Source organism: Medicago sativa, chromosome 5 (genome assembly GCF_051527215.1).
Source record: "Medicago sativa cultivar Bolivia chromosome 5, Bolivia_mono, whole genome shotgun sequence".
In the NCBI taxonomy this organism is placed as follows: domain Eukaryota; kingdom Viridiplantae; phylum Streptophyta; class Magnoliopsida; order Fabales; family Fabaceae; genus Medicago; species Medicago sativa.
The window spans coordinates 32,262,274-32,286,263 of NC_140753.1; the positions used below are offsets into that span (position 1 = coordinate 32,262,274).

At 34.0% G+C, this 23,990-nt stretch overlaps 2 protein-coding genes, 1 long non-coding RNA gene and 1 pseudogene across 3 annotated transcripts in view; 3 read left to right on the top strand and 1 right to left on the bottom strand.

The window, feature by feature from the left end:
• The first annotated feature begins 1,238 nt into the window (after positions 1-1,238).
• Positions 1,239-2,123, top strand: LOC146921825 (uncharacterized; annotated as a pseudogene).
• A 3,745-nt stretch (positions 2,124-5,868) lies between these two features.
• LOC146921826 (uncharacterized) lies at positions 5,869-6,923 on the top strand. Its single transcript, XR_015010803.1, has 2 exons — positions 5,869-6,104; positions 6,560-6,923. It is a non-coding gene; the product is annotated as an uncharacterized LOC146921826 (long non-coding RNA).
• Positions 6,924-11,106: 4,183 nt separating this feature from the next.
• Positions 11,107-13,283, bottom strand: LOC146921827 (F-box protein At4g22280-like). Its single transcript, XM_085710794.1, has 3 exons — positions 12,321-13,283; positions 11,918-12,214; positions 11,107-11,600 (listed from the first exon to the last, which is right to left on the bottom strand). The coding sequence occupies exons 1-3, from the start codon at positions 13,278-13,280 to the stop codon at positions 11,580-11,582; spliced, it is 1,278 nt and encodes a 425-aa protein (XP_085566920.1). The 5' UTR covers positions 13,281-13,283; the 3' UTR covers positions 11,107-11,579.
• Positions 13,284-17,118: 3,835 nt separating this feature from the next.
• The window catches only part of LOC146921828 (uncharacterized), a 37,176-nt gene continuing 30,304 nt past the window's right edge, over positions 17,119-23,990 (top strand). The window contains exon 1 of the mRNA XM_085711392.1: positions 17,119-17,260. Coding sequence (XP_085567518.1) covers positions 17,119-17,260 — 142 coding nt within the window. The remainder of the gene's footprint in view (positions 17,261-23,990) is intronic.

The following is a 23,990-nucleotide window of genomic DNA, read 5'->3' on the forward strand; positions in this document are numbered from 1 at the left end:
AAGAAAGGGCGAGACAGGCAGTGAAGACAGGACATATTTAATTAGTATCAAGCGGCCCCCATAAGACAAATTTTTACATTTCCACTTAGACAACCTAGATTTTAAATGATCAATAACCGGATCCCAAAAATGCAAGCGTCTAGGATCCCTACAAATAGGAAGGCCCAAGTACACAAAAGGAATGCGACCAATTTTACAAGATAAAATTGAAGCAGCTTCAGACAACCAAGAATCTTCAATATTAATGCCAAATAGGGCATGCTTCCCGTAGGAGAGAGCGTCTCCAACGAATGGAGGGGGATGGTGTTGTTCCGAGGCGTCGGAGTGGCAGGGGATGTTGTGCTGATGTCGAGCCTGAGCCGGAGCATGAGCAAAAGTATGATAAGAACATGATGAAATAATGAGAGAGTGAGAAAAATCCAGTTAGAAATTTAACTATGGTTGCTGAGAGAGTGAGAAAAAAATTACCTGTGAAAGACATTAATGAGCCACAAAACAAAATGTGGGAGATAATACTAGAATGGATGGATATTTCATTAAAATGTACGAGAAAATATATATGTTTTGCCATTGTTTTTTGTGTGAGTCACTCTCCAAAGGAAGCTTCCTTTGTTTTTTAAGCGCCTTTCCTTTGTTATCATGTCATATACCCTTGTGTGTCTACACTTCAGTGAGAAATTGTTAATAAGACTGCATTGATAATGAGTTTGATAAGTGGTTGCATTCGCTTGGAAGCTCCTTCGAGACCATTCCAAGTCGAACAAACCTAAATAGTGTTCTTAATTGTGCCTCACCCATAGCAATAATTGGTTTTTATACATTTGTATCATGTATATCACAACAAAAGTTAAACAAAGATCCATTTGGAAAAGTATATTTTTCCATTTATTCATGACACTGTAAAATTTAGCTTGATGATTCAAAATTCAATTCACACAAAGTTAATTGTGAATGCATTCACGTCCTTTCCAGAAAAATGTTACAAGAGTTTTTTTTTTGATAGATGTTACAAGGGTTTTTTACATTTAATAATACAACTATTGTTCATTACATCTCATTATAGGAGCTCTTTACAATGTACTCCTAACAATTAAGTTCCTCTTCAGTAGTTTTTTCTTAGCTTTCTTCATCTTGATGATATAAGTATTAAAATAGGTGAATATGAATAAAGAATAAAGATTGATGTGTATTTGGGAATGTGAATATGAATATGAATAACTATTTGACGAAAATGCAGGATGGATTTAATATCAACTTCATTTGAGAGTGGACAACTGAGTGTTGAAACTTCATCACTGACTCATGCTGATAGTTCTCAATGTTACTCCCCTAGCAAATAACGAATCATGGAAGTCTTTAGTCTTTCAATCTATTAAAGAGATTGAAGATTTTTATGGTAATTATGCATATAACACTGGATTTTCTATTAGGACTATGTTGAAGTCGAAGAACAATTCACAAAATAAGAAATCAGATAAGGTACATTATGTGCGTTATGTTTGTAACAAACAAGGTTTCAAGAAGGGAAGTTTTCTTAATCCTAACAACAGGCCAACATCAGACAGTCCACTGGTTATTGAGTTTGTGAAAGTCAAAGAAAAACCTGAGGAAAGGGTTGGTTGTAAAGCTGGAATATCTTTGAAGTTGGATGAAGTTTTGAATGCGTATAAGATATATAGATGGGATGCGGCTCACTGTCATCAATTACATAAACCAGAGCATTTGTGTTACCTGAGATCATTTTGAGAAGTAAATGAAGTTCAAGGACAACTAGCTCTAATAAATTCTAAAGCTGGAATGTCGATGAGAACGTGTTATGAAGTTATGGGTCAAGGAGTTGGAGGCACGAAGAATCTTCCTTTTCGGTTTTCGGACTTAAAGGACTATCTAATGACAATTCGTCAAAAGGAGATGGTGGTTGGTGAAGCAACTGTAATTCAAGAATTCTTTATAAATGAAGCTCTCCCAAAACCATCTTTTTACTATGACATCCAAGTTGATGCTGCGGAAGACATAGCTAGCATCTTTTAGGAGCACTTGTTGTGGAGCAGTTGTTATTGGAAATTATAACATTCACATTCTTTATTGTTACGTATTCATGATTATAGGTTGTTACAAAACCATTAGACAGTTAGTTTGGTTTCGCATAGAACACTAGCAAAACCATTGAACCATACTTATGGTTTCAGTAATTATTCTCAACTAGATCCTTTCAAATATTGTATTTGTGAGTGACAGAAGTAAAAAGAGCGATAAATTTAACCGGTCAATGGTTAGAATGCATTTAAAGTGGTATATAGTAAGCTTCATATCATAAACACTAAAATTCTACCAATCTTAGACTTGATAACAAGAGTTTAAACACAAAATTGAAAGCTAAGTATGGCAGAGTTTCAAGCACTGAGCAGCAAAGAAGTTGAGACATACGTATCTATCTGCAATAGAACATATAAATATGCTACAATTTTTACCAAAGATTTATCATGCTACCATTTTGGTGTATATAAATGCATTGTGTATAAGATTCCTTAATTTTGTTATGTATTCTCAACTATAACAATTATCATTTGCATATAAAACAGATCTACAAATGTTTTGGAAAAGAACCAAAGTAAAACCATTTACACAGCAAAATGGTTTCAGAGTAAAACATGAAAAACCATTTACACAGCATATTGGTTTTGGCATAAATTTTAAACAAAACATACTATAATAAGCACATTTAAACACTCAGAAACCATTTATTTGACTTGATTTTCCCCAATTCGAAATTAAAATGTCAATTTAGGGTTACACAAATGCAATTACTTTTCAAATTAGACAAAAACCATTTCTAACTAACAGAAACACTTTCAAAACTCATTGTAATTACTTGATTTTCCCCAATTCGAAATTAAAAGAACAAGTTAAGTTCAAACCTGTTTTGTTTTCATCATTTTGCTGTTTTGTTGAAGATGATGAAGATGCTTGCGGTGATGATGATGAAGTTGATGAATGCGGTTATGGTGAATGCGATTTCCTGTGATGGAAGTTTGTTTCCGACGTGATTTGAAGTGGTGGAAGTTTCCGACGTGATTGTTACAGTTTCCGACGTGATTTGCTTCCGGTGGTGAATGCGGTTTCCAACGTGAATGCGGTGGTGAACGATTATGTTGTTGAGTTGAACGACAATGACGAGTTGAACGTGAAGATGAGAAAAACACAAGACGGGGGGTTGAATTGTGTTTTGAAAAATTCTTCGTTTCTCTAAAAACTGAACACACTGATCAGAAGCTAAGTGAAACAGCTTCTGAAGTGATAATCAGAATCTGAACGTAGCGGAATAAAACAGAGAGAGAGAGAAAAGAAGAAAGACACAAAGCAATTATACTGGTTCCTTCCACAATCCGGAAGTAGTCCAGCCCCCCTTGCACTTCCAAGGAGATTTCACTAGAATGTAATATCTGATTACAATTGCTCAAGCACACCTGCCTGCAAGAGTCTTCCTATGCTCAAGAACACAATCAAGAGACTTCCCTGCTCAAGCACAACTGCAAGAGACTTCTAACTAAACAAAATTACACATAAAATTGTTTAAGGTTGAACACTTGATATACAATCAGAGGTGCTCACAATACAACTCAGATACAGACTCAATAACTTAAGAATTTCTAAGATGAAACTTTGAGACACAGAAATTCTAAGTGAATGCAGAACAATTTCAGCAGAGTTTTGGCACTTGTAAAAATGTTGTGAGTCTTTCGTTCAACATTGTCAAATCTTTAAGTCTTCACTCCTTTATATAGAGGTGTGAAAGAGACGTTGTGAAATTGCCAGCACATCAAAGAGTCGTTGTTGAAGCTTGATCTTTCACCAATAATCTTTTGCCTGATTTGGTTATTGTCCTATGAAGAACAAATTTGAAATCCATTCCTTATCCAAAGGAACATCTTTGTAGGCGAAGCCGTATTCTGGAGCTGTTTTCTTGTCTTGTAGCGTGGACACAAAAACAGAGTAGTGGAGAAGGTGGTTGTACAGTTCGTACAAAGGTACAATGTCAACGCTTTCGTCCAAAATTGCAAGCACATGCCTTCAAACACCTTTGAAATGACCGTTGCAAAATTCCACTAATCTTTTGCTGTCCTTTGATGAATTTCGATCCATGAAACAACTCTCGAATCCTTGAATTTCTCAAATTCAGTTGATCTTCAACTTCTGGTGAAATGGCTTCTGATGAGGCAGCTTCTGATAATGTAGCTTCTGATGATGACGTGGCGCTTCTGGACCTCTTGTCTTCAGAAGCACTAATCTTCAGGAGCACTATTCCGTCAGGAGCGCTTTAGTCTTCAGGAGCACTTTACTCACTTCAGGAGCAGCTTGACTTCAGGAGCGCTTTTTCTCTTCAGGAGCATATTGCCTTCAGGAGTGTCTAAGCTTCAATTTTGTTGATTCCTTTTGCTCTTTATTTGCTCATTCAGAACCTCTTAATGATGTAACTTTTTAATTATGGTCCTGTACATTTGAACAAATATTAGCTAGTCCAATTTACAATTTTTAATACCTTGTTATCATCAAAACTCTTTAAAGTTCATTGTTAAACACATTTTGATCCAACAGAACGACGGTCACGAAGACGGTTTCCGGTGGTGAAAGTTTGTTACCGGTGGTGGTTGAAGTTGGAAATGGAGAGAAAACGTCGTGATGCACTGTTTTGGTTTGTTTGCTTTCTTCACCTGTCTTTCTTTGAGGTGTAGGAAGTAATTATGTTGGGCTAGGTGCATAATGGGCTGGACTAATGCAGGCTTATGCATGGTGCATAAGTTATGGCTTATGCATGATAACCACACCCAATGCAGTAGTACCATATATTCATTTAGGAACTAGAAACATTTATATCAATTCAAGCTTACATGTGGGCAAGTGATAACATTAACCTAGAGGAAGCAACATCCGATTATGGATACCAAATGATGCTAAAGTGAAGGGATTACGTTACTATCCAGTAACAATAAGATTAACAAAATTGTTATTATCTATTAATAATAGGAAAATAGTCTTAAATTCGTTTGTTATGCTAGGATTTATAATAGAAAATTTAGTTTAATATGCTGGTATATAAATAACTCTTAGAGGCTTTAAAAGTTATCAAGAAATTACAAGTATTTACGGAGTAAAATTTAGAATTTGGCACTGACTCGAAGACTTCACTCTACTTTATCGAATCAACGTTTCATTGAGAGGACACCTTTCATGGCATACCCATTTCACCCATCCTACACTAATCCATCTTATTTGACCCTTTGCACTGTTTTACTTTCATCCCCATAACCTAACCCATACTCAACATATACCACTTTTTCTATAAAAAAAAGCAACAAGAGATTTTGTTGAGTTAAACAAAGCTTTCCAACAGACTCTAAAAATAGCATCCGCAAAACTCTTACATACACTTGGAATTTTGAAAGAGGAATGTGTTTAGGAAAATGAAGTTGAACCACATGAAGAAGAAACTCAGTTTCTAAGAGTAGCGCCTCTTAAGCAAAAACATGTCAACACCACTTCAGCTCACCGCCAAGGGCACCATCTTGCAAAGACTCTACCACAAATTTGACATCTCTACCACAATCTAAGTTATCGAATCTACCATTGAAGCGGCTGAATTTTCTCAAAACTCAGCTGCCACCATCTCCGATCTCTCCTCTTCCTCTAGATCCGTCCCCACCACCGAAACCATCATATTTACAATCACCACCGGAAATGGTTTGTTCTCCAAATTTTGTCGTCACCGCCGCCCAGGGGCGGACCTGAGCAGGGCAGGGTGTGGCAATAGCCACACCAGCTCAGGCCCATTTTTTTTTTTTTATATGTAGCACAGCCCAATATTTTTTGTCTTATAGTATCAGCAGAAGTAGTGTTTTCCTTTTCCTCTCCTCTCAGCAGAAACACGCTTTGTCCTTCTCCTCAGAAGTGAATGAATCAATCACGAACAAGTACCCAACAAAAAAAAATTGCGATTCATCCTATATTCTCTCCTCTCTCAGCCGGTCATGATCATCCCATCTCTTATCCATTCTTAGCCTGTCAGCCCATGCCCATCTCCTCTCTTCTTCTCTCCCAGGAGTCAGGTCAGTTTTGAAATTGATTATAGTAGTGAGAGTAATTGAATCATGATATAGAAATTGAAATTGAATTAAGATAGTAAGAGTAGTAGTGATAACAGTACTGAAATTGAATTTGATTTTAACTTTTAGGGTTTAGTTTGGCTACTAAAATTGATTTAGGTTGTTTGGAGTTGAACTTGAATTAGGTTGTATTATTGAGAGAATGAGAGTGTAGTAACTAGTAATCCATAAAAGTGGTTATTTATTGATGTATTAACTAGTAACTAGCATAGTCTTGTTTACTGCTTGTTACTGCAACTTTATTCTTAAGTTTATTTATATTGATATTAGCATGTAAAGAAAATCCAATTAAGATGAATAGAGTGTAGCTTTTGTTTTTTTGTTTGTTTTTGTTTTTTTTTTTTTACCAATGGTGTTAGTGGCAGACTTTCAATATTAGCTTTATTTTTCTGTTATAGGTACAACTTTTGCTTCAACATTAATACATAAGATTTCTACTAGTTGTGGCACATCAACATGACATAAGTTTACTTGGGAATTCAGTCTTCTATTTTGAAAATGCTATTAAGAAGTTTCTGCGTGGTTATTAAAATTCGAGGGCATATGTTATGTCTGTGAAATTTTGGTTTGAAGTAAAGAAACATGTTAGTTAGAACTTAGAAGTTAATGTTCCCTCTTCAGTTCAGTGTTGAGAATCTCAGAATAAAATATGATTTTGTAATGATGTAATTTTAGCTCATTTTCAACAAATAGATATGATTTTGTAATGATGTAATTTTAGCTCATTTTCAACAAATAGAAAATAGAGCATTTGCTTTGTAATTTGGATGCTACAACCTCTTTTAATATAGCTTCTTATTAAAAAAATTATTATTTAATCATTTGACAAAAAAATATAGCCCCACTGATATTGGAAGTCCAGGTCCGCCCCTGCCGCCGCCTCCAAAACCACTTGATACACCTCTATTTATGAAATCTCTGACTTTGAGGACAAGGTCAGTTTCGAGGAGCATAGTAGTGATAACATTAACCAAGAGGAAGCAACATCGGATTATGGATAACAAACAATGCTAAAGTGAAGGAATTACGTTGCTATCCAGTAACAATACGATTAACAAAATTGTTACTATTACTTGATGACTACTTATATTGTATCAGGTGTATTTACCAAACATATAGCTACTTATTACTTGATGGCTAATCTATCAAGCACTGTCACTCCAAGAATTAGGTGTGTTCCGACGTCGAACACACGTTGTCCAACATCAAAACAACATCAACACATATAATTACACTAAATTATGTCATTTTCTCAAATTATTACCAGTGTTTGTGTCGTTTACGGTATCCATGTTTGTGTGCGTGCATCACAGTGCCTGAGAAAAATTGGAAAAATATTTCCAATGTGTGTCTTATAAACTTCAAACACTTATCTTTGTCAATGGCAGAGAAACAAAAGTAATAGGCTTAGCTACTGATGTGATCCCTTAAGTTATTTGTTGGTTACATTTTAGTCACATAATTTATTAACGTTACAATTTGGTCCCTTTAAGTATCTTCCGTCAGCCAAATAATTCTCCACCGTCAAAACCGTTAACCTGTCTAAGGTGGAAACAAATTGCAAGTTGTCACATCACCTTTCACATGTGCCTATTTAACGTTTTGGCAAAAGACTGACGGTGAGGATTTATTTGTCTAACAAATACTAACTTAAGGGACCAAATTGTAACGTTCATAACTTATGGGACCAAAATGTAACCAACAAATAACTTAAGGGACCAAATGATTAATTAAGCCAAAGTAATAATATCTTGGCTTAATTACTCTTTTGGTCCCTTAAGTTATTTGTTGGTTACATTTTGGTCCCATAAGTTATTAACGTTACAATTTGGTCACTTAAGTTACTTTTTGGTTTCGTTTTGGTCCCTTAACTATTAAAAGTTTCGTTTTGGTCCCTTAACTTATTTTTTTTGTTTCGTTTTTGTCCCTTAACTTATTTTTTGGTTTCGTTTTGGTCCCTTAACTTATTTTTTGGTTTCGTTTTGGTCCCTTAACGCTAATACATTCATCCTAACGTAAAGGACCAAAGTTGTTGACGGAGGAAGAGTTAAGGGACCAAAACGAAACCAAAAATTAAGTTAAGGGACCAAAACGAAACCAAAAAGTAACTCAAGGGACCAAATTGTAACGTTAATAACTTATGGGACCAAAATGTAACCAACAAATAAGGGGACCAAATCATTAATTAAGCCTAATATCTTCCTCGTCAAGCAAAGAATTAAAGAGACAACATTATTTGTCATCAAATTGCTGGGATTTGATTCAAATGCCTTCTCGCCCCCTTTAATCTTCTTATTCTTAGCCATTGATGCACCCTTTTCCCATTTTACCCTTTATTCTACTGAAAACTCTTAATACGGTATGAATTGCACTGGTAAAGAATATTCATAAAGCAACATGAAAAGCTTTCCTAAGATGAAATAACACTTATAGGTCAGTTATGGGTTTAAAACAAGTAAATCTATATAGGTAATATTCACAACCATTATTTGGAAAAACATGTCTCAAGATTCTGATTTTTTATGTATCTTTACACTCCAAAACCTTTACAACATTTCTTAATCTCCTTCATCAGATTGAACTACCAGATTCAAACCATATACAGATTAATAGGCTTGGCCAACAACTACCAGAAAAAGAAGATTTTATGTTTTTTTACCACTTTCTCTTTATGACTAAGTAGACATGAGACACATTTGCATGATTTTTGTTTTACATTTACATACAATACGTTTGATTTTATACCTTCAAGCTTGAAATCGAAGGGTGGAGTTTGATTTTAGAATTACTGACATGACTGATATGGTGCGTAACTGTCAAACTTTGACAAGTAGCAAAAATAGAAAAAACTAATAATTTTAAGTATGAATGATATAGTTTTGTTAAAAACATATTCAATGAAAATAATACAAGACAATAGATTCGTTCATTTTTATCTGCAATGAAATTCAATCAATTGTTTGGAGATAAGATAAAATGTGAAATCTAACCTTTGCTTTAGTGACCCTAACGCGTTATTTGCCAATGAGATTAATACTTTTTTTATGTTTGGCTCATTGAAAATAACGAAATAAAAGACAACACCACTTGAGATGTTACGTATTGTAAAAGATATTTTGAAGCATGGTATAATGTAATGTTAATGTGTCAAGCAGGAACTAGAAACTTTATATCCTTTGCGACAATGATTGTAAATTTTCACTTAAAAATATAATTAGAAACTTTATATTCTTTAAAACAATGGTTGTAAAATTTAAATGTATAATTTCACTTAAAAATTTCAAATATGTTTCTTTTGATATACTTAGAAACTTCTCAGAATCATTTTAAACCTTCTCTCTAACCCTTCACTTCTCCATCCAAAGACCAATAAATGTAACAAAAAAGATAATCATTAACGTTCAATTTTGCCTTTTGCAGTAAGTTTGGATATTGAATCCAAGAACAATTTTGTTTCTATAAAAGGAATCTAAGACTAAATTGAATCATTGCTGCAAAATCAATAAGAAATTAGCTAGTGTTATCCATTAATGTCCCTTATTTAATTTTATTGAATGAAAGAGGTCAATAATGTCAACTTTAAATATTAAATTTGAAACTTAACCCTTTTTGGTTCAAGTGTATTTAACAAACAAAATATAGCTACTTACTACTTGATCGACACTTGAACCTTACTAACCAAACTTGGACAAATATTTCTATTGTATGACTAATAAACTTTAACTTCTTATCTCTGTGAATGCTGAGAAACGAAAGCAATAATGTCTTCCTCGATTGAAGAATCAAAGAGATTAAGTTTGCCTCAACCATCAAATGGTTGGATGCATATGTCATATCAATGACCATTTTCTCACATCTCATCTTATAACACAAGAATAGTTCTTAATAATGATTCGGAATTGCATGATTAGAGAAAATTTAGAGAACAAAATAAAAATGTTCCCTGATATGAAAGCAACAAATACACATAAAGTAAGCCGAAAATAATTCAGTGCATTCAACCTAAAACTCAAAAACCCAGCCTTAAAAAGGTTGAACACTCAATATTCATTGTCTTTGCCCTCAGATACCAGACAACGAAGATTGTATGTTTTTACAAATTTCTCTCTCTTTTTAATGCATTAACTGAGGCTTTGTTTGGGAGTTTGGAGGGGAAGGGAGGGGAGGGCTTTGGGGGGTTGAAAATATATAGAAAAATGGACAAAAAATTCACATTTTTTGAAAGAACAGTTTTCTAGAGAATGATAAACTAATACTTATGATTAAAATACTTTTAATTTTAAGAATATAATAACAACATAGATTGGATTTGAAAAATTCATATAAACCCTCCATAACCCCCCAAAACCCTCCCCCATTACAATTTTTGAGTTCCCCCAAATGAGGGGGATTTTTTATTATGAGTAAAAAATTAACCACCAAAGCCCTCTCCTCCCAATGTCTTCTATTTCTTCCACTTACTCCTTCCTTTTTTCCAAAACCCTCCCCTCTCCTCCCCTCCTAACTCCCAAACAAAGCCTAAGTATGCATCGTCTTTACTTTACATTTACATACAAGTGATTTCTACAAGTGAGAACTACAAGTGATTTCTTAAGTCATATTTTAGCATTCACAACTCACATGATAATGAATTATTAGAATATCATTCTATCAGTCCTTAAATATATTCATCATGGTCCAATTTATCCTAACACAGACATCCCAATAACTAAGTGTAAGCATTTGTATATTTTCCCAAAAATTTATCAACCTCTGATATTTCGAAGATTTTTTTTTTTTAACTATGCGTGTTTGAAAGAGCTATTACCAACCTCAATCTAAAACAAAGGATGCTCAAAAGTAACTAGAACAGTAGGCAAATTACTAACCTTCCATGATCAAGTTTAAAGAATAAAATACACTAGGTTAAATAGGATCTTCAAAGAGCACAAATAAATTGTTTTGATGGCAACTTTTTTAATACATCTAGTTTTGATGCAAGAAATCCACAAAGACATCAGGTATATGGAAGGTGATTGAAAACCTGATTAAAATAGTTTTGGTAACGATGCAGTATTTTGTAACTGATTTACTTCCAATGACTTCAAGTTACACAAGGAAGGACACATAATCTCTATCAAATCAAGAAGTGATGATAGAATCTACACAATGAGGAATTAATGAGATAGATCATCATAATCTCCAAGAGGTTAAACACTTCTTTCTTTTGTCCACAGTTGTTAGCTTGAGATGCTTCCAACTCAAGCACACAATCTTCATCTTCAGACATGAGATTTCTAGGAATAATAGAGTTCACCATAGTCTTGTTGAGTAAGATTCTTAATAAGTCTTCCACCACATCTGTCTTGTAACACTGACTCTTCATAAATTCAAACACATTGTAGGAAACATGCTCATTCTTGGACCTTCTGCACCTTATCAATTTGATGATTTATCATCCTAAATAACGAAAACATAACATTATCAATTTTCACTTTGAAATCATTCATATGAATTAAAAAAAGTTAACAAGAGGTATAACTAAAGCAAAATTTATGCTTTGATTTTGAAACTGTATTAGTGTGATTTGCAAGAAAAACAAAACAAAGCAACCTAACTTCCAATATGAGAATGATAAAGTAAATCACATAACAAATCCATGACCAAGTATAAAGAATATTGTATATTATATTGGATAAACTCTTGAACAAAACCTTATGTTTTTTTGAAAAAAAAAATAATTACAATAACAATGAATATTTTTTTTTAATAACTACCTGCTTAATCTTAAAAGTATCAGGGTACTTTGTTGTGATGTGAACTTTTGCAGACGGCGAGTTTTGAAGCAAGAAGGCAACTATTCCATCTGGTATGGGAGGTGGTTTCAAACATGCTCTTCGTAACTCTGCAACTTGTTTCATTGACTTGGCAGCAATTTTCTTTAACATTTCCTCTTTCACTTTGTTGAATAATCCCCAAGAACCTTCAAGTGGTTCCAGTTTTATTTCCATAGACTTTAAGTTGCACAAAGAAGGGAGCTTAACCTCTAATAATTCAGGAACTAAGGAGAGAATCTAAGAAACGAGGAATGAGGGTGAATCAGAATCATTTACGAAAGTCAATTAAATTCTAACAAAATTAAGAAGTAAAATAAAAAAACCTGAAAACATGACAAAATACCTGAAGAGTAGTTGAAGAAAGGGTCAATGATGTTACATTGGCAAGATCTAGTAGCCAACTGCGTAGAACCATACCCGGCTTCTCCCTATATTCACGCATTGTTACAGCAATATATACTTGTTTAACAGAAGAAAGACCACTCCCACATATTCTCGGAATAAGAGAACCAGAATAAGTAAAGGTACAAAGACTCGAAGTTGATAACTCAATTTTGTCAAAGTAAAATGTATTTTTGTGCATAGTTAAATTTACAAGTGTGTCACTTGATATCTTTAGAATTTTCGCATCCCAAAACATACAACGATCAATGACCAAATTATTCAACTTGGTAAAGGCGAAAAAGGGCTCCGCACAACTGTTTTCATCACAACTAAAGATAAATTCTTTTAGATTTAAGTTAGTCAATGATGGCAAATTCAAAGATTTTGGAAAACGGGTTCCAGAATTTTCACAAAAGCCACCTCTATTCCAAACTGAAAGTTTAAGAGATGTAAGAGCATGACATGAAGAAACAGTTCTCATAATGAAGCGATGATCACCACGTATAGAGATTTCTAACTTTTGGAGCTGGGTATTATGTGAGGAAACATAATTTAAAATCTTTTTAAGGATTCGAGGCTCAATACGACCATGACGGTCAAGATCAAGGGCATGCAATGAAATTGAGGTATCACGAAGAGTCAAAATCTTAGACACGAATTTGGAAAATTGATTCACAGTTGAAAATTTTGAAGAATGCAAAATAAGAGTTGGAATAAGTTTCCAGAGATACCTCCATCTTGTGGACAAAACACAAGTTTGAACGGCATATTTTGCATCCAAAAATGACAAAATGTGAAGGAGAATGCCATCGGGAAAATTACTTAGCATGTCTTCAATTTCTCCATTTTCATCCTTTTTATCGTTTTTAACCTCATAGATCCTTCTTCTCTTTGTACTTCGAAGAATCCTTCTCTCCATCAGGCATATTCTTTATTTCCTTTGTGAAGCATTAAAAAGAAACAACAAAACTGAATTATATAGTGCGATACTACAGAACAAAAAACAAATGAATAATTATAAAGAGAGCTTTGAATTATAAAAAGAAAAAACGTTAACGAGAAATACCTTGTTGTCGAGTGGTGATTTTTGCGGTGGGTTGAAATTTCAAACGGCAAGAACTCACACAAATCAAATTGAAATATGTTCCACGATTTCTAGGGTTTGAGTGAATATTTGTTGCTACTATGAAACTCCACTTTTGTTTTGGTACACGGGACTTTGGCAGTATGAATAAAAAATATTTAGTTATTAAATGAACCAAAGAACTTTTAATTATCTCTCCCCCACAAAAAAAAAAAAAGGAACTCTTAATTATATCTTTGACCAAATGAATCAAAAAATTTACGGGTCAACATTGTCATTTATGAATGAAAGAACTTCTATTTATTTCTTTGACCAAATCAACCAAATAATTATTTGTCCATTTTAGTAATTTAGGAAGAAAAAAATAATAATTTATGAGATATTCTTGCATGAACTCTTACCTAAGAGATTATTCTTACACCCAACCAATAAAAATATGACACATGTTTTTAACTTTAAAAAAAAATGTGATTTTAATTAAGGAAATGGAAACAATAAATGGTGGTCGGTGGTTTTTGTTGGTTAAAGAAAGTGGAAAAAGGAGAGAGAAATATTAAAAATAATGAGAAAAAATTATGATATTAATTATTTTTATTATTTTAATGAGATGTTTGATTTTAATCGGTTGGGTGTAAGAATGATCTCTTAGGTAAGAGTTCATGTAAGAATTTCTCATAATTTATTGTTTATAAGTATTGTACTAGCTTTTCACATTTTACTGTAAAACATATTCAACATTTACTGTTATGAGTAGTAAAAATTAAAAAAGAATGTAACATTTACTATAATTGTTAAATGATAGAAACTAGTTTTAATTAAAAATATCATTTAGCTATTAATTTAAATGCTAAAAAAAACTCCCTTAAAGTCTCTTCCATTGGTCATTAACATCCAAAACGATAACTGAGTGTTAACTTTGCTGATCTGTCCATTTTTTCTCCACTTCATGGACTTACGTGGCAAAAGAGGAAATAAAGAGACAGGACTGGAATGAAACTAATGAAAACATCACTTGCAAGCTCATATAAAAGGGAAATAATGTCATTTCCCCCCCTCAAAAGTTTATGTTTGTTTCTTCCGCTTCTCTAAAAGTAAACAAAATGAACCCTTGTCTTTGAGCTTCTGCCTGGAACCATCGTTGTCCTCCTGCTCAGGAATCTTGCTACAACTTGTTTAAGGTAGAAAAACATCACCGTTAAGCTCTTTGCATGCTGTTGTTGTGGTAGTTTTGTGTATAAACTTGTAAGATATGATTAATGTGTAAAATAAAGTGTTAATTAATATGAAGATGATTAGCTTAGAACATTATTTATTGTAGTTTATTGTACAAAACAATTATATAATCTTGACATTTTTCATAAAAAACACTTAGGGTTTGATTTGTGTATAATCGTGAGTGTCTATGGTGTTTAATGGTGTTTATGGTTATGTTTTGATCAGATGGAACCAAAGGCAACTTTGATTTTGCATCATGGTGGACATTTCATCGCTTCTGTTGATGATGATTTGGATTACGTTGGAGGGCAGTTTTGTGTGTGGGAAGACATATGTACCGATTACATCAACCATTTTATGCTTGTTGATCTTGTGAAGAGTTTTGCTCGCTATTTTAGGGTATCACACATCTGGTGTTTGGATTCTGAGCTAGGGTTCAGAACAGGATTATTTGAAGTGGAGAGAGGCACTAATGTTATTGGGATGGTGAACATTGCTATCGGATCCAACAATGAAGTTCACTTGTATTATGAGCATGATGTGGATGATCCTATCATTGATGATGAAGCTCCAGTAGCATTACTCACTGTTGGTGAAGAAGTTGGGTGAGGCTGAGACTGAAGATATTCAAGACCAACATTTTATGCCAGAAGAAAATGGTGGTGAAGACCAACCTGATGGTGAAGATGTTGTTGGTGAGACTGAGAAAGAAGATATTCATGTCCAACCTAATGTTGAAGAGATACCTGGTTTAAATGCAGCTACAACTGATGTTATGTCTGGTTATGAGTCTGAGGATTCAACGTATTTTCCTTCTAAAACACACACTGAGGATGATGGGTATGATGGTGAGGATGATTTTGAAGCTGAGGAAGGATATGCTGTTGAGTTTGATTATTATGATGCTGATGTGGATGGTGAAAATTCTGGTGATGAGCTTGAGGATGTGGCAGAAAATAATGCTAATCTGTCTGTGGATGATGGTAATGTTTCTGTTGAGAATGCTAATGTTACTGTGGCAGAAAATTATGCTAATGTGAATGATAATGATGCAAGTAAAAATGATGATATCAACTCATACCAGTCTGAAGAATTAAATAGTCCAATTAGTAGTGATAAAGAGGGGAATGAGAGAGAAGTATTCCCTCAGTTTAATCCAGCTGCACAATTTGGTCAAATACACTTTGAAGTGGGCATGGAGTTTGATAATTTGATGAAATTCAAGGATGCTGTGAAAGATTACAACATCTTTTACGGAAGGAACACAAGGTGGGCTAAGAATGACAAAGAAAGAGCAAGAGCTAAGTGTGCCCAAGATGAATGCAAATGGGAAATCTATTGTTCAAGGAGCAAGGTCAATCAAAGCTTTCAAGTGAAGACTTTTTATTCTAAGGATACATGTTGTAGAGGTTTGAAGAACAAGCAAGCAACTAGAAAGTGGGTTGTCAGCAAACTCCAACATCAAATTAAGATTTGACCAAGCATCACATATAGTGAGTGTTTTGATTACTTGAAGAGGGAGTTTGGTATACATGTCAATGACTCAAAATTGTTTAGGGCAATTAAAGAGGCTAGAGAATTGGTGGAAAGCAGTCTGAGGGAGCAATATGGTAGGGTATGGGATTATTCTCATGAAATAAGAAGGAGCAATCCAAGATCATCATGCTTCATAGACACAATACCTATCCCTAAAGCCTCTCCTCAATTTCAAAGGATTTATATATGCTTGGATGCTTGTAAAAAAGGTTTCAAGGTTGGGTGTAGGCCCTTTATTGGGCTTGATAGGTGTTGTTTGAAAGGATATTATGGTGGACAGTTGCTTTCAGTAGTGGGTCAAGATGCCAACAACCAGATTTTTGTTATTGCATATGTAATAGTTGATGTTGAAAACAAGGACAACTGGAAGTGGTTTTTGACATTGTTGCATGATGACTTGGGTGATTTCAAGGAGCATGGATGGAATTTTATGGGTGACATGCAAAAGGTACATACTTATTCCCAATTTGTACTGTTTTGAATATTTTAAGTAACTTACAGGGATGCAATTGACAGTAAGTGACTATTTTAGGGAACCACGAGGGAAACTTTAATTTTTCTAACTCTGTGTTTTTATGCTTGGGTTTCATACCAGTTATGCAAGAGGTTATGCCTGGTGTTCATCACAGCTATTGTGCTATGCATCTTTGGAGAAATTTCACAAAACAATAGAAGGATAAAGACTTAGGGGAGCTGTATGGGCATGTGCAAAAGCAACTACACCTGCACAGTTCAACTTACATATAGAGAAGGTTAAGGACAAAGAACTTGCATAAATGGAGAAATCAGAAACAACAATGGAATATAAGGTGTATAATGTGTAGATAGAATTTCAGAGGTCAATTTTTCTTTCAAATATACCTTGTGAAATGGACATGTATAGAATGGTCTCTGATGGTTCTTTGGGGTGTTTGCCTTAAACATGGTTGTCCTCAAGCCACAATTACAATCAGGTACAGGAATTGTGGATCGATTTGTATCCATTCTTGAAGAAGATGACATACTCCATAAACCAGAAGGAGATTTGCTGCTATTGTTGTTGTTCATGTTCAATCTCAATTTGGGTAAGGAATTCAAAAATCAGTGAAGAGAAATTGAGAGATGAACTGGTTTTAGGGTTTCAAATTGGGAACATGGGTGTTTCTTCAAAGTATGAGAAATGGAGATTGTTATACCCTAATTTTGGACCTAAAAATACTTGCTCAAATTATTTTTTCATCTTTGATATATGTCTCTTACTCTTGAAAGATTGCCAATTTGCTATTGTTTTGCACTGATATTTTACTCTGCTTTATCTCCCAATTTAGCTTCAAAAATCTTTTCAAACTGTGAATTTGTCTATGTATTCTTACATTTAAAACCATCCAAATGTTTTTCTTGCATATCAAGTCATTTTGAAGTTGTCTCTGATCAATTGCATGTTTCTCTGCACTTCATTTCAATATTATTTGCAAAATTCATAACAAAGGGGTATTTTAGTCATTTCATGTGCCCAACTTCATTTTAATCTCTGAAATTGCCTCTGAGTCATTTCAAGTTGTTTGTATAGGTCCTTGATTTAATTCATGTCAAAATCCCTTTTAAAAAAATTACATTTGAGTCATTTTGAGTCAGTTTAGTCCTTAAGGGCATTTTAGTCATTTCCAGTGTTAAAATTCTGTTTAATCTCTAAAAAATTGTCTCTGAGTCTTTTAATTTGCTTGTATAAACTCTTGCTTTAACTCCCTGTTAAAAAACCATTTTTAAATTGCATCTGAGTCATTTTGAGTCGTTTTAGTCCCTAGGGGCATTTTGGTCATTTCACATGAAATTTTGACAGAGAGAGGTTACTTTGAAGTACCTCATTTATGTAGTTGGTTCATTTTAGTCCGTTTTGTTATTTTTATTTGTTTCACTTTACGTTTAGTCAAAATTACCAATTTTAATTCAATTTTAGTTATTTTATTTTTTGGTCCTTTTTTGTATTTTAGTCCCTCTAGGTTTTTAATTCTGCTTTTAGTCCTTTTTTGCAAATTGCATTTTTGTCCTTTATTTTTTTAAAATTGCAGATTAGTCCCAAAGTTCCAAAATTTGCAGAAAGGTCCCTATGTCCAAAACAATCCAAGGCCAAGCCATTATTCAATCCAGTCCAGGTGTCAAATTGTTATTGGTCCAGGGATACACATGGCAGCCTATAAAAGGCCACATCACTGTACAAGTCAGAAAAAAGACCATTCATTCAGTGCCAACTCAATAAACACCTTTTCATTCTCTCTCCAGATTCAAACAAATCAAACCCAGAAAATCCCCAAGAACACGATGAAGTTCATGAAGAACTTCATCCCCAAATCACGAACCCTAACTGTCCAGAACACAAATTCACACCAATTCATCACAAATCCTTATCAATTTCATCACACAAAACTCAATCCAACAACTGCGAAATAAAATCAGTTCGAATTAAAGATTTTTTTTCTCGCAGTTCTCAGAGATTCAAAGTGAATCTTCATCATCGAACTACGTTCTCTGCAATTCTAACACCGATCCATCTCAAGGACGAATCAGTGTGATCACAGAGACGAAGAGGTGAGAAGAAGAGGAACCGAAGAAAAGAACCAGTTCGATCAATTCACAGAGAAGAAGCATAAGATGAAGAGTGAGAAGACGAAGAAACTTCGATTTATTTTCGAAGTTTGAATCAAAATATTCATCAGAGACGAAAAGGAAGCATCAACATCCTTCTTACCATTCTCTTTGTTCGAATCTCCAATTTCCAACAGGTAAACTCATAAAACCTTCTCGTCTCTATTTCAAATCTTCATCGAAGGCTCATAAACATAAATAAACGGTGAAACTAGGTGGATCAACAAATTCCAAAACTTTTTCTATCGAAAAAAGTTGAAAAAGATTGAAAAAGATTCGAAACCGAAACATCAAACGTAGATCTACAGAGTTCCACCGTTTATTTCTCAAATCTAAGCTAGTATTCGAAATCAGCATGAAAAATAGAGTAGTTTAGGGTTTAGATCCATGTAGATCGGAGAAGATTAGGGTTCCGTCACCAGAATCTTCGCCGGCGGTGGTCAAATCCGCCGGAGAAGACGACAGAGTTTTAGAGAGAAGGGAGAGAAGTCTGAGGCATATAGAGAGAAAGAAAGGAGTGAAATGACTTTAGACCGGTCTATTATACTTATATAGGTGTATGAACCAGACCGGTTCGTTTGAACCAGTCTGGTTCACCCCTGGACCTTGAATCTCCACCGTTAGATCTAGGGTTAGCCTTCCTGGATCAATCCTACGTTCCACAAGCTCCCTTGAGATCCAGAATCCATATGTGTGTGGGCTTGGGCCTACTTTCTGTACTGGATTTCGTTTTTACCTATTTTCTTGCTATTTTAACACTGCATATTGTTGTTTACACCCCTGTTTCACTTGAAAATTTTGTTAAACTTCCTAAAAAATTTCCTAGTTGTTTTCTTGTATTTTTTTTGTAATTCTTGATCTGTTTTACATGATAAATCTTGATTAAAAATATGTGTGGTATTTCTTGTTAGTTGTGTACTATTTCTTGTTAAAATTTGTGAAGTTTTGCATGTTCTTGAGCCTAAAAATCCTTTAAAAATTCTAGAAAATTTCATACATGTTTCTTATCCATTTTGTGATGTTTTTGTGGTGATTTTGCATATCAAAAGTTAATAAAAATAATGTGATGATTTTCTTGCTTCTTTGTGATGTTTAGTGTTAGAACTTGTGAAAATATGCATAATTTTGACTCCAATTTTTAGTGTTTGCTTGTGAGTTGGGATGTGTGGATTTGGGATAGATTTGTCACTGTTTGGATGTGCTTCTTGCTGTATGTGAATATGTGTGGTTAATTACTTGCTTTACAAGGCAACTTAATGTTTGTTTGTGAAGATAAAGTGCCAAATATGTCTAAACATATCATAATTCTTGACTTGAATGTGTTCTTATAATCCTCACATCATTGATTGTAATAAAACCTTTAGAAAATTGTCATGGTGTGAGAATTATAGGTCATATACTTGTTTTGATGTTATGATAAACTTTAGGCATATGTTGTTACTTTTAGGTTAAGGATCTTATCACTTTTTGTCAAGTTTTTAGTGGTTCTTTTGCTTATAATTTCTATTCTATTATGCCATATTATGTTACTAACCCTCTCATCCATAGTTCATTCATAGCATTCTCATCCCATCTCTTTAGATTTATATTTCTTGCAATTTAAAATTCATGCAAAAGTTAGAATGTAAAACCTAGGAATTCTTGTACTTTACCTTATGCTTTTAATTTCTTGCAAGACCATAGAATGTAAACTAGGGCATATGTAAAGGACAATGGACTCTAATGATGTACACCGACACAAGCACCGACACATGCACACACATCACACGGATACTTTAGATGTATGTTTAGGGAATGTATGCTTAGATGTATGTTTAGGAGCCTTGAAACTTAGACAAAAATTCTCTTTTCAAAAAAAATATGAACAACTTCACTCAAATAATTTTCTAAATAAACTTTGGGATCAAAATCCCATTGATTTTCCCTTTATTTTCTTAAACAAAAATCTTAATGAATTTTAATCATACTTAGGCTTTTTTCTTTGCAAAATAACTAATTCCACCTCACATTTTTCGAACCTTATGCCCATGAGGCCTCTCTCTCTTATTCTTCAAAATTCCATTTTCAAAATTAAAATCAACCAACAAAAACAAAAAACATTTTTTGAAAGAGAACTACATGGAGTTTGATCCCTTAAAAGGGTATGTAGGCAAGAAGTCAAAACTTCTCCAAGTCCAATAAAATAAAAATTCAAACACATTCTTCTCCCTCCAATTCTTAATCTAGTAAACCCTTAGGTGTAAATAACACTTTCAAATAGCATTTAAAAATAAAGCGCGTGCGTAGAAAGTAAAGACGGTTCCTATAGGATACTATAGTCATTATGGGTGCCTAACACCTTCCCATGACGAAAACAACTCCCGGACATCGATTCTCAAGGGTTTTTCTTATTTTTCCCTTCCCAAGAAAAAATGAGATATCAAAGGTTAAAAAGGTTCAAACCTAATTGTTTTATCTTGGTTTTCGGGTGTCAAACATTGATTACGTTTGAACCTTTTTAACCGGTGATATCTTATTTTTTCTTGGGAAGGGAAAAAGTAAGCAAAACCCTTGAGAATCGAGGTCCGGGAGTTGTTTTCGCTACGGGAAGGTGTTAGGCACCCATAACGACGATAGTATCCTATAGGAACCGTCTTTAGTTTCTACGCGCGCGCTTTTATTTTTAAATGCTATTTTGAAAGTGTTTATTTAAACCTAAAGGTATTCTAAGTGAAGAATTGGAGGGAGAAGAATGTGTTTGAATTTTTGTTTTATTTGAATTGAAGGAATTTTGATTCCTTGCCTACGTACCCGCTTAAGGGATCAAATCCACCGTAGTTCTCTTCCAAAAAATATTTTTGTTTTTGTTGGTTGATTTTAAGTTTGAAAATGGGACTTTGAAGAATAAGAGAGAGAGGCCTCAAGGGCATAAGATTTGGAAAATGTGAGGTGGAATTAGTTATTTGCAAAAACAAGTCAAAGTTGGAATTAGTTTCATTGGTGCTTTTATTAAGAAAATAAAGAGAAAAAAATCACTTGGAATGTGTTCCAAGAGTTTATTTGAAAGAAAAATTTGAGTGAGATGGTTCAAGTTTTTTTTGTTTGGAAAATTGGAATTTTTTCTAAGTGTAAAACCTAAGCATACATCTAAACATACAATCCTAAACATACATCTAAACATGCATATTCTAGCCATATACCTAAAGTGATGTGTGTGCATGTGTCGGTGTTTGTGTCGGTGTACATCATTAGAGTCCATTGTCCTTATTACATCATTGGCCTAGATACATTCTATGGTCTTGCAAGAAATTAAAATTGCATAAGAAGTAAAGTACAAAAAATCCTAAGTGTTTACATTCTAAGCCTTGGTAAAAATTAATATGCAAGAAATGAAACTAAAATGGAAGAATGAAGTATGCTTATGAAACATGAAACAAAAGGGTTAGTAGAACCAATGATATAGAAACAAAATGACAAATGCATAGTAAAACAAATATAACTTGCAAGTAAAGTAAACTAACAATTTTAGTAAAAAAAGTGACAAAGGGACTTGAAATTCAATATACCTCTAAAGCAAGTTTGAGACCTAAATCCTCACAACATTGGAAATTTTAGGTGACTTATTTCGAGGAAAGAAATATGAGAATCAAGGAAAATTGACATGCCAAAGATTATAAGATTTTCAAGTCCTTTATGCACTTTATTTCACAAGAGCATTTCACATTATTTACAACACAAAGTTCACAAAAATCTAACTCAAAACAGCAAGTACATACCACATTTAATAGGCAAATTCACTCCAAGAAATCACATGTTCAAAGCCACAATTATGTAACAAAATTTCAAGTTCAAAACCACATCAAAACTTCACAAAAAATGTTAATAAAAAGCAAGCAAAACAAGAATATATCCTACATGTTTTTGAAATGAATTTTTTACATGTAATTGCCTTCCAAAAGATAGTCCTCAAACACCAAAATTACTTACAAGAAAAGTCCACACAATCTTCAAAGATTTTTTACAAATTTTTAGCAACATTTTTTAAAAAAAAACAAACAATGAACAAAATATTTTTCCCATACGTTCTTAACCAAAATTTAACATGCAAGAAATATCAAGAATCAAAATATCAAAGTAAACTAATAGGCATTTTTAGGATTTTTATTATGCAAGATTAACATGGTAGGAGGTGTCATTCACAGTTTACAGTGTGCAAGTAGCAAAAAAGTCACAAAAAAAGAAAGTGACAACACACAAGGGCCCAAGCCCATATCTAAGGGAAAAAATCTGGGTCAAGGCATACCCAGCTTGTTGGGGCGGGTAGGTTCATGGATTATGGGTCAAGTGCCATGGGTCAAGTGAAATAAGGTTGGAGGAAGTACATATGCGTTCCTGAGGGAAAGCCAACGCAAGAAAAACTCCCTCTTCTTCTTTCCAAAAACACGGCTATACCCTACTCTCTCTCTAAGATCACTGCTCTCTTCTTCTCTTCTTTCCAGTTTCTAACAACAACACATAATCCTCTTCTTATTTCCTACTTCTTCTATGTTCATACTTGAATTTGGATTCCAAAGGAAACGAGCACAGACGCGTAAATCCAAAGAGTTTTCACGGACAAGGTTAAGAGGGAAGAATTGTCAAACCTTTAGATCTACACTAGCAAGAACATTTTTTACATGATAATAATTGCAGAAATCGTAATAGCAATTTACAAACAGGGATATCAATTTATGATTCGTAAAACACTTACCTCTATTTGGATCGGAGGTGAACGAAACGTACGGAAAGCTTTGGATCCACTTCGTTCTTCCTCACGAATCCGACGTGGTTACTCCACTCATTTCTCTGATCCGGTTGAAGCTGTGGTTCATGGAATGAGTCCGAAATGGTACGTCGAATTATGCTTGTGTTGAAACCGGTTCGAATTCTGTTTGTTCTGCTTGCGAGGATCGGATTGGAGGCCGATTGAATCTCTGATTCTTTAACAGCTCAGATTGGAGCTTGGTTCTTCGCGCCTTGCTTCTGCTATGGTGTTGAAACCATTCGGAAACGGAAATGTCAACAAGATGATGGACGGTTGAGTGTGCTGAGAGTTGGATGCAGATTTTGAAGATGTTGTTGATGCCAAAAGATGAATCCAGAAATGAAATGATGAAGGTTGTTGTGAGTTGTTGAAGGTTGTTAGAGGTTGAA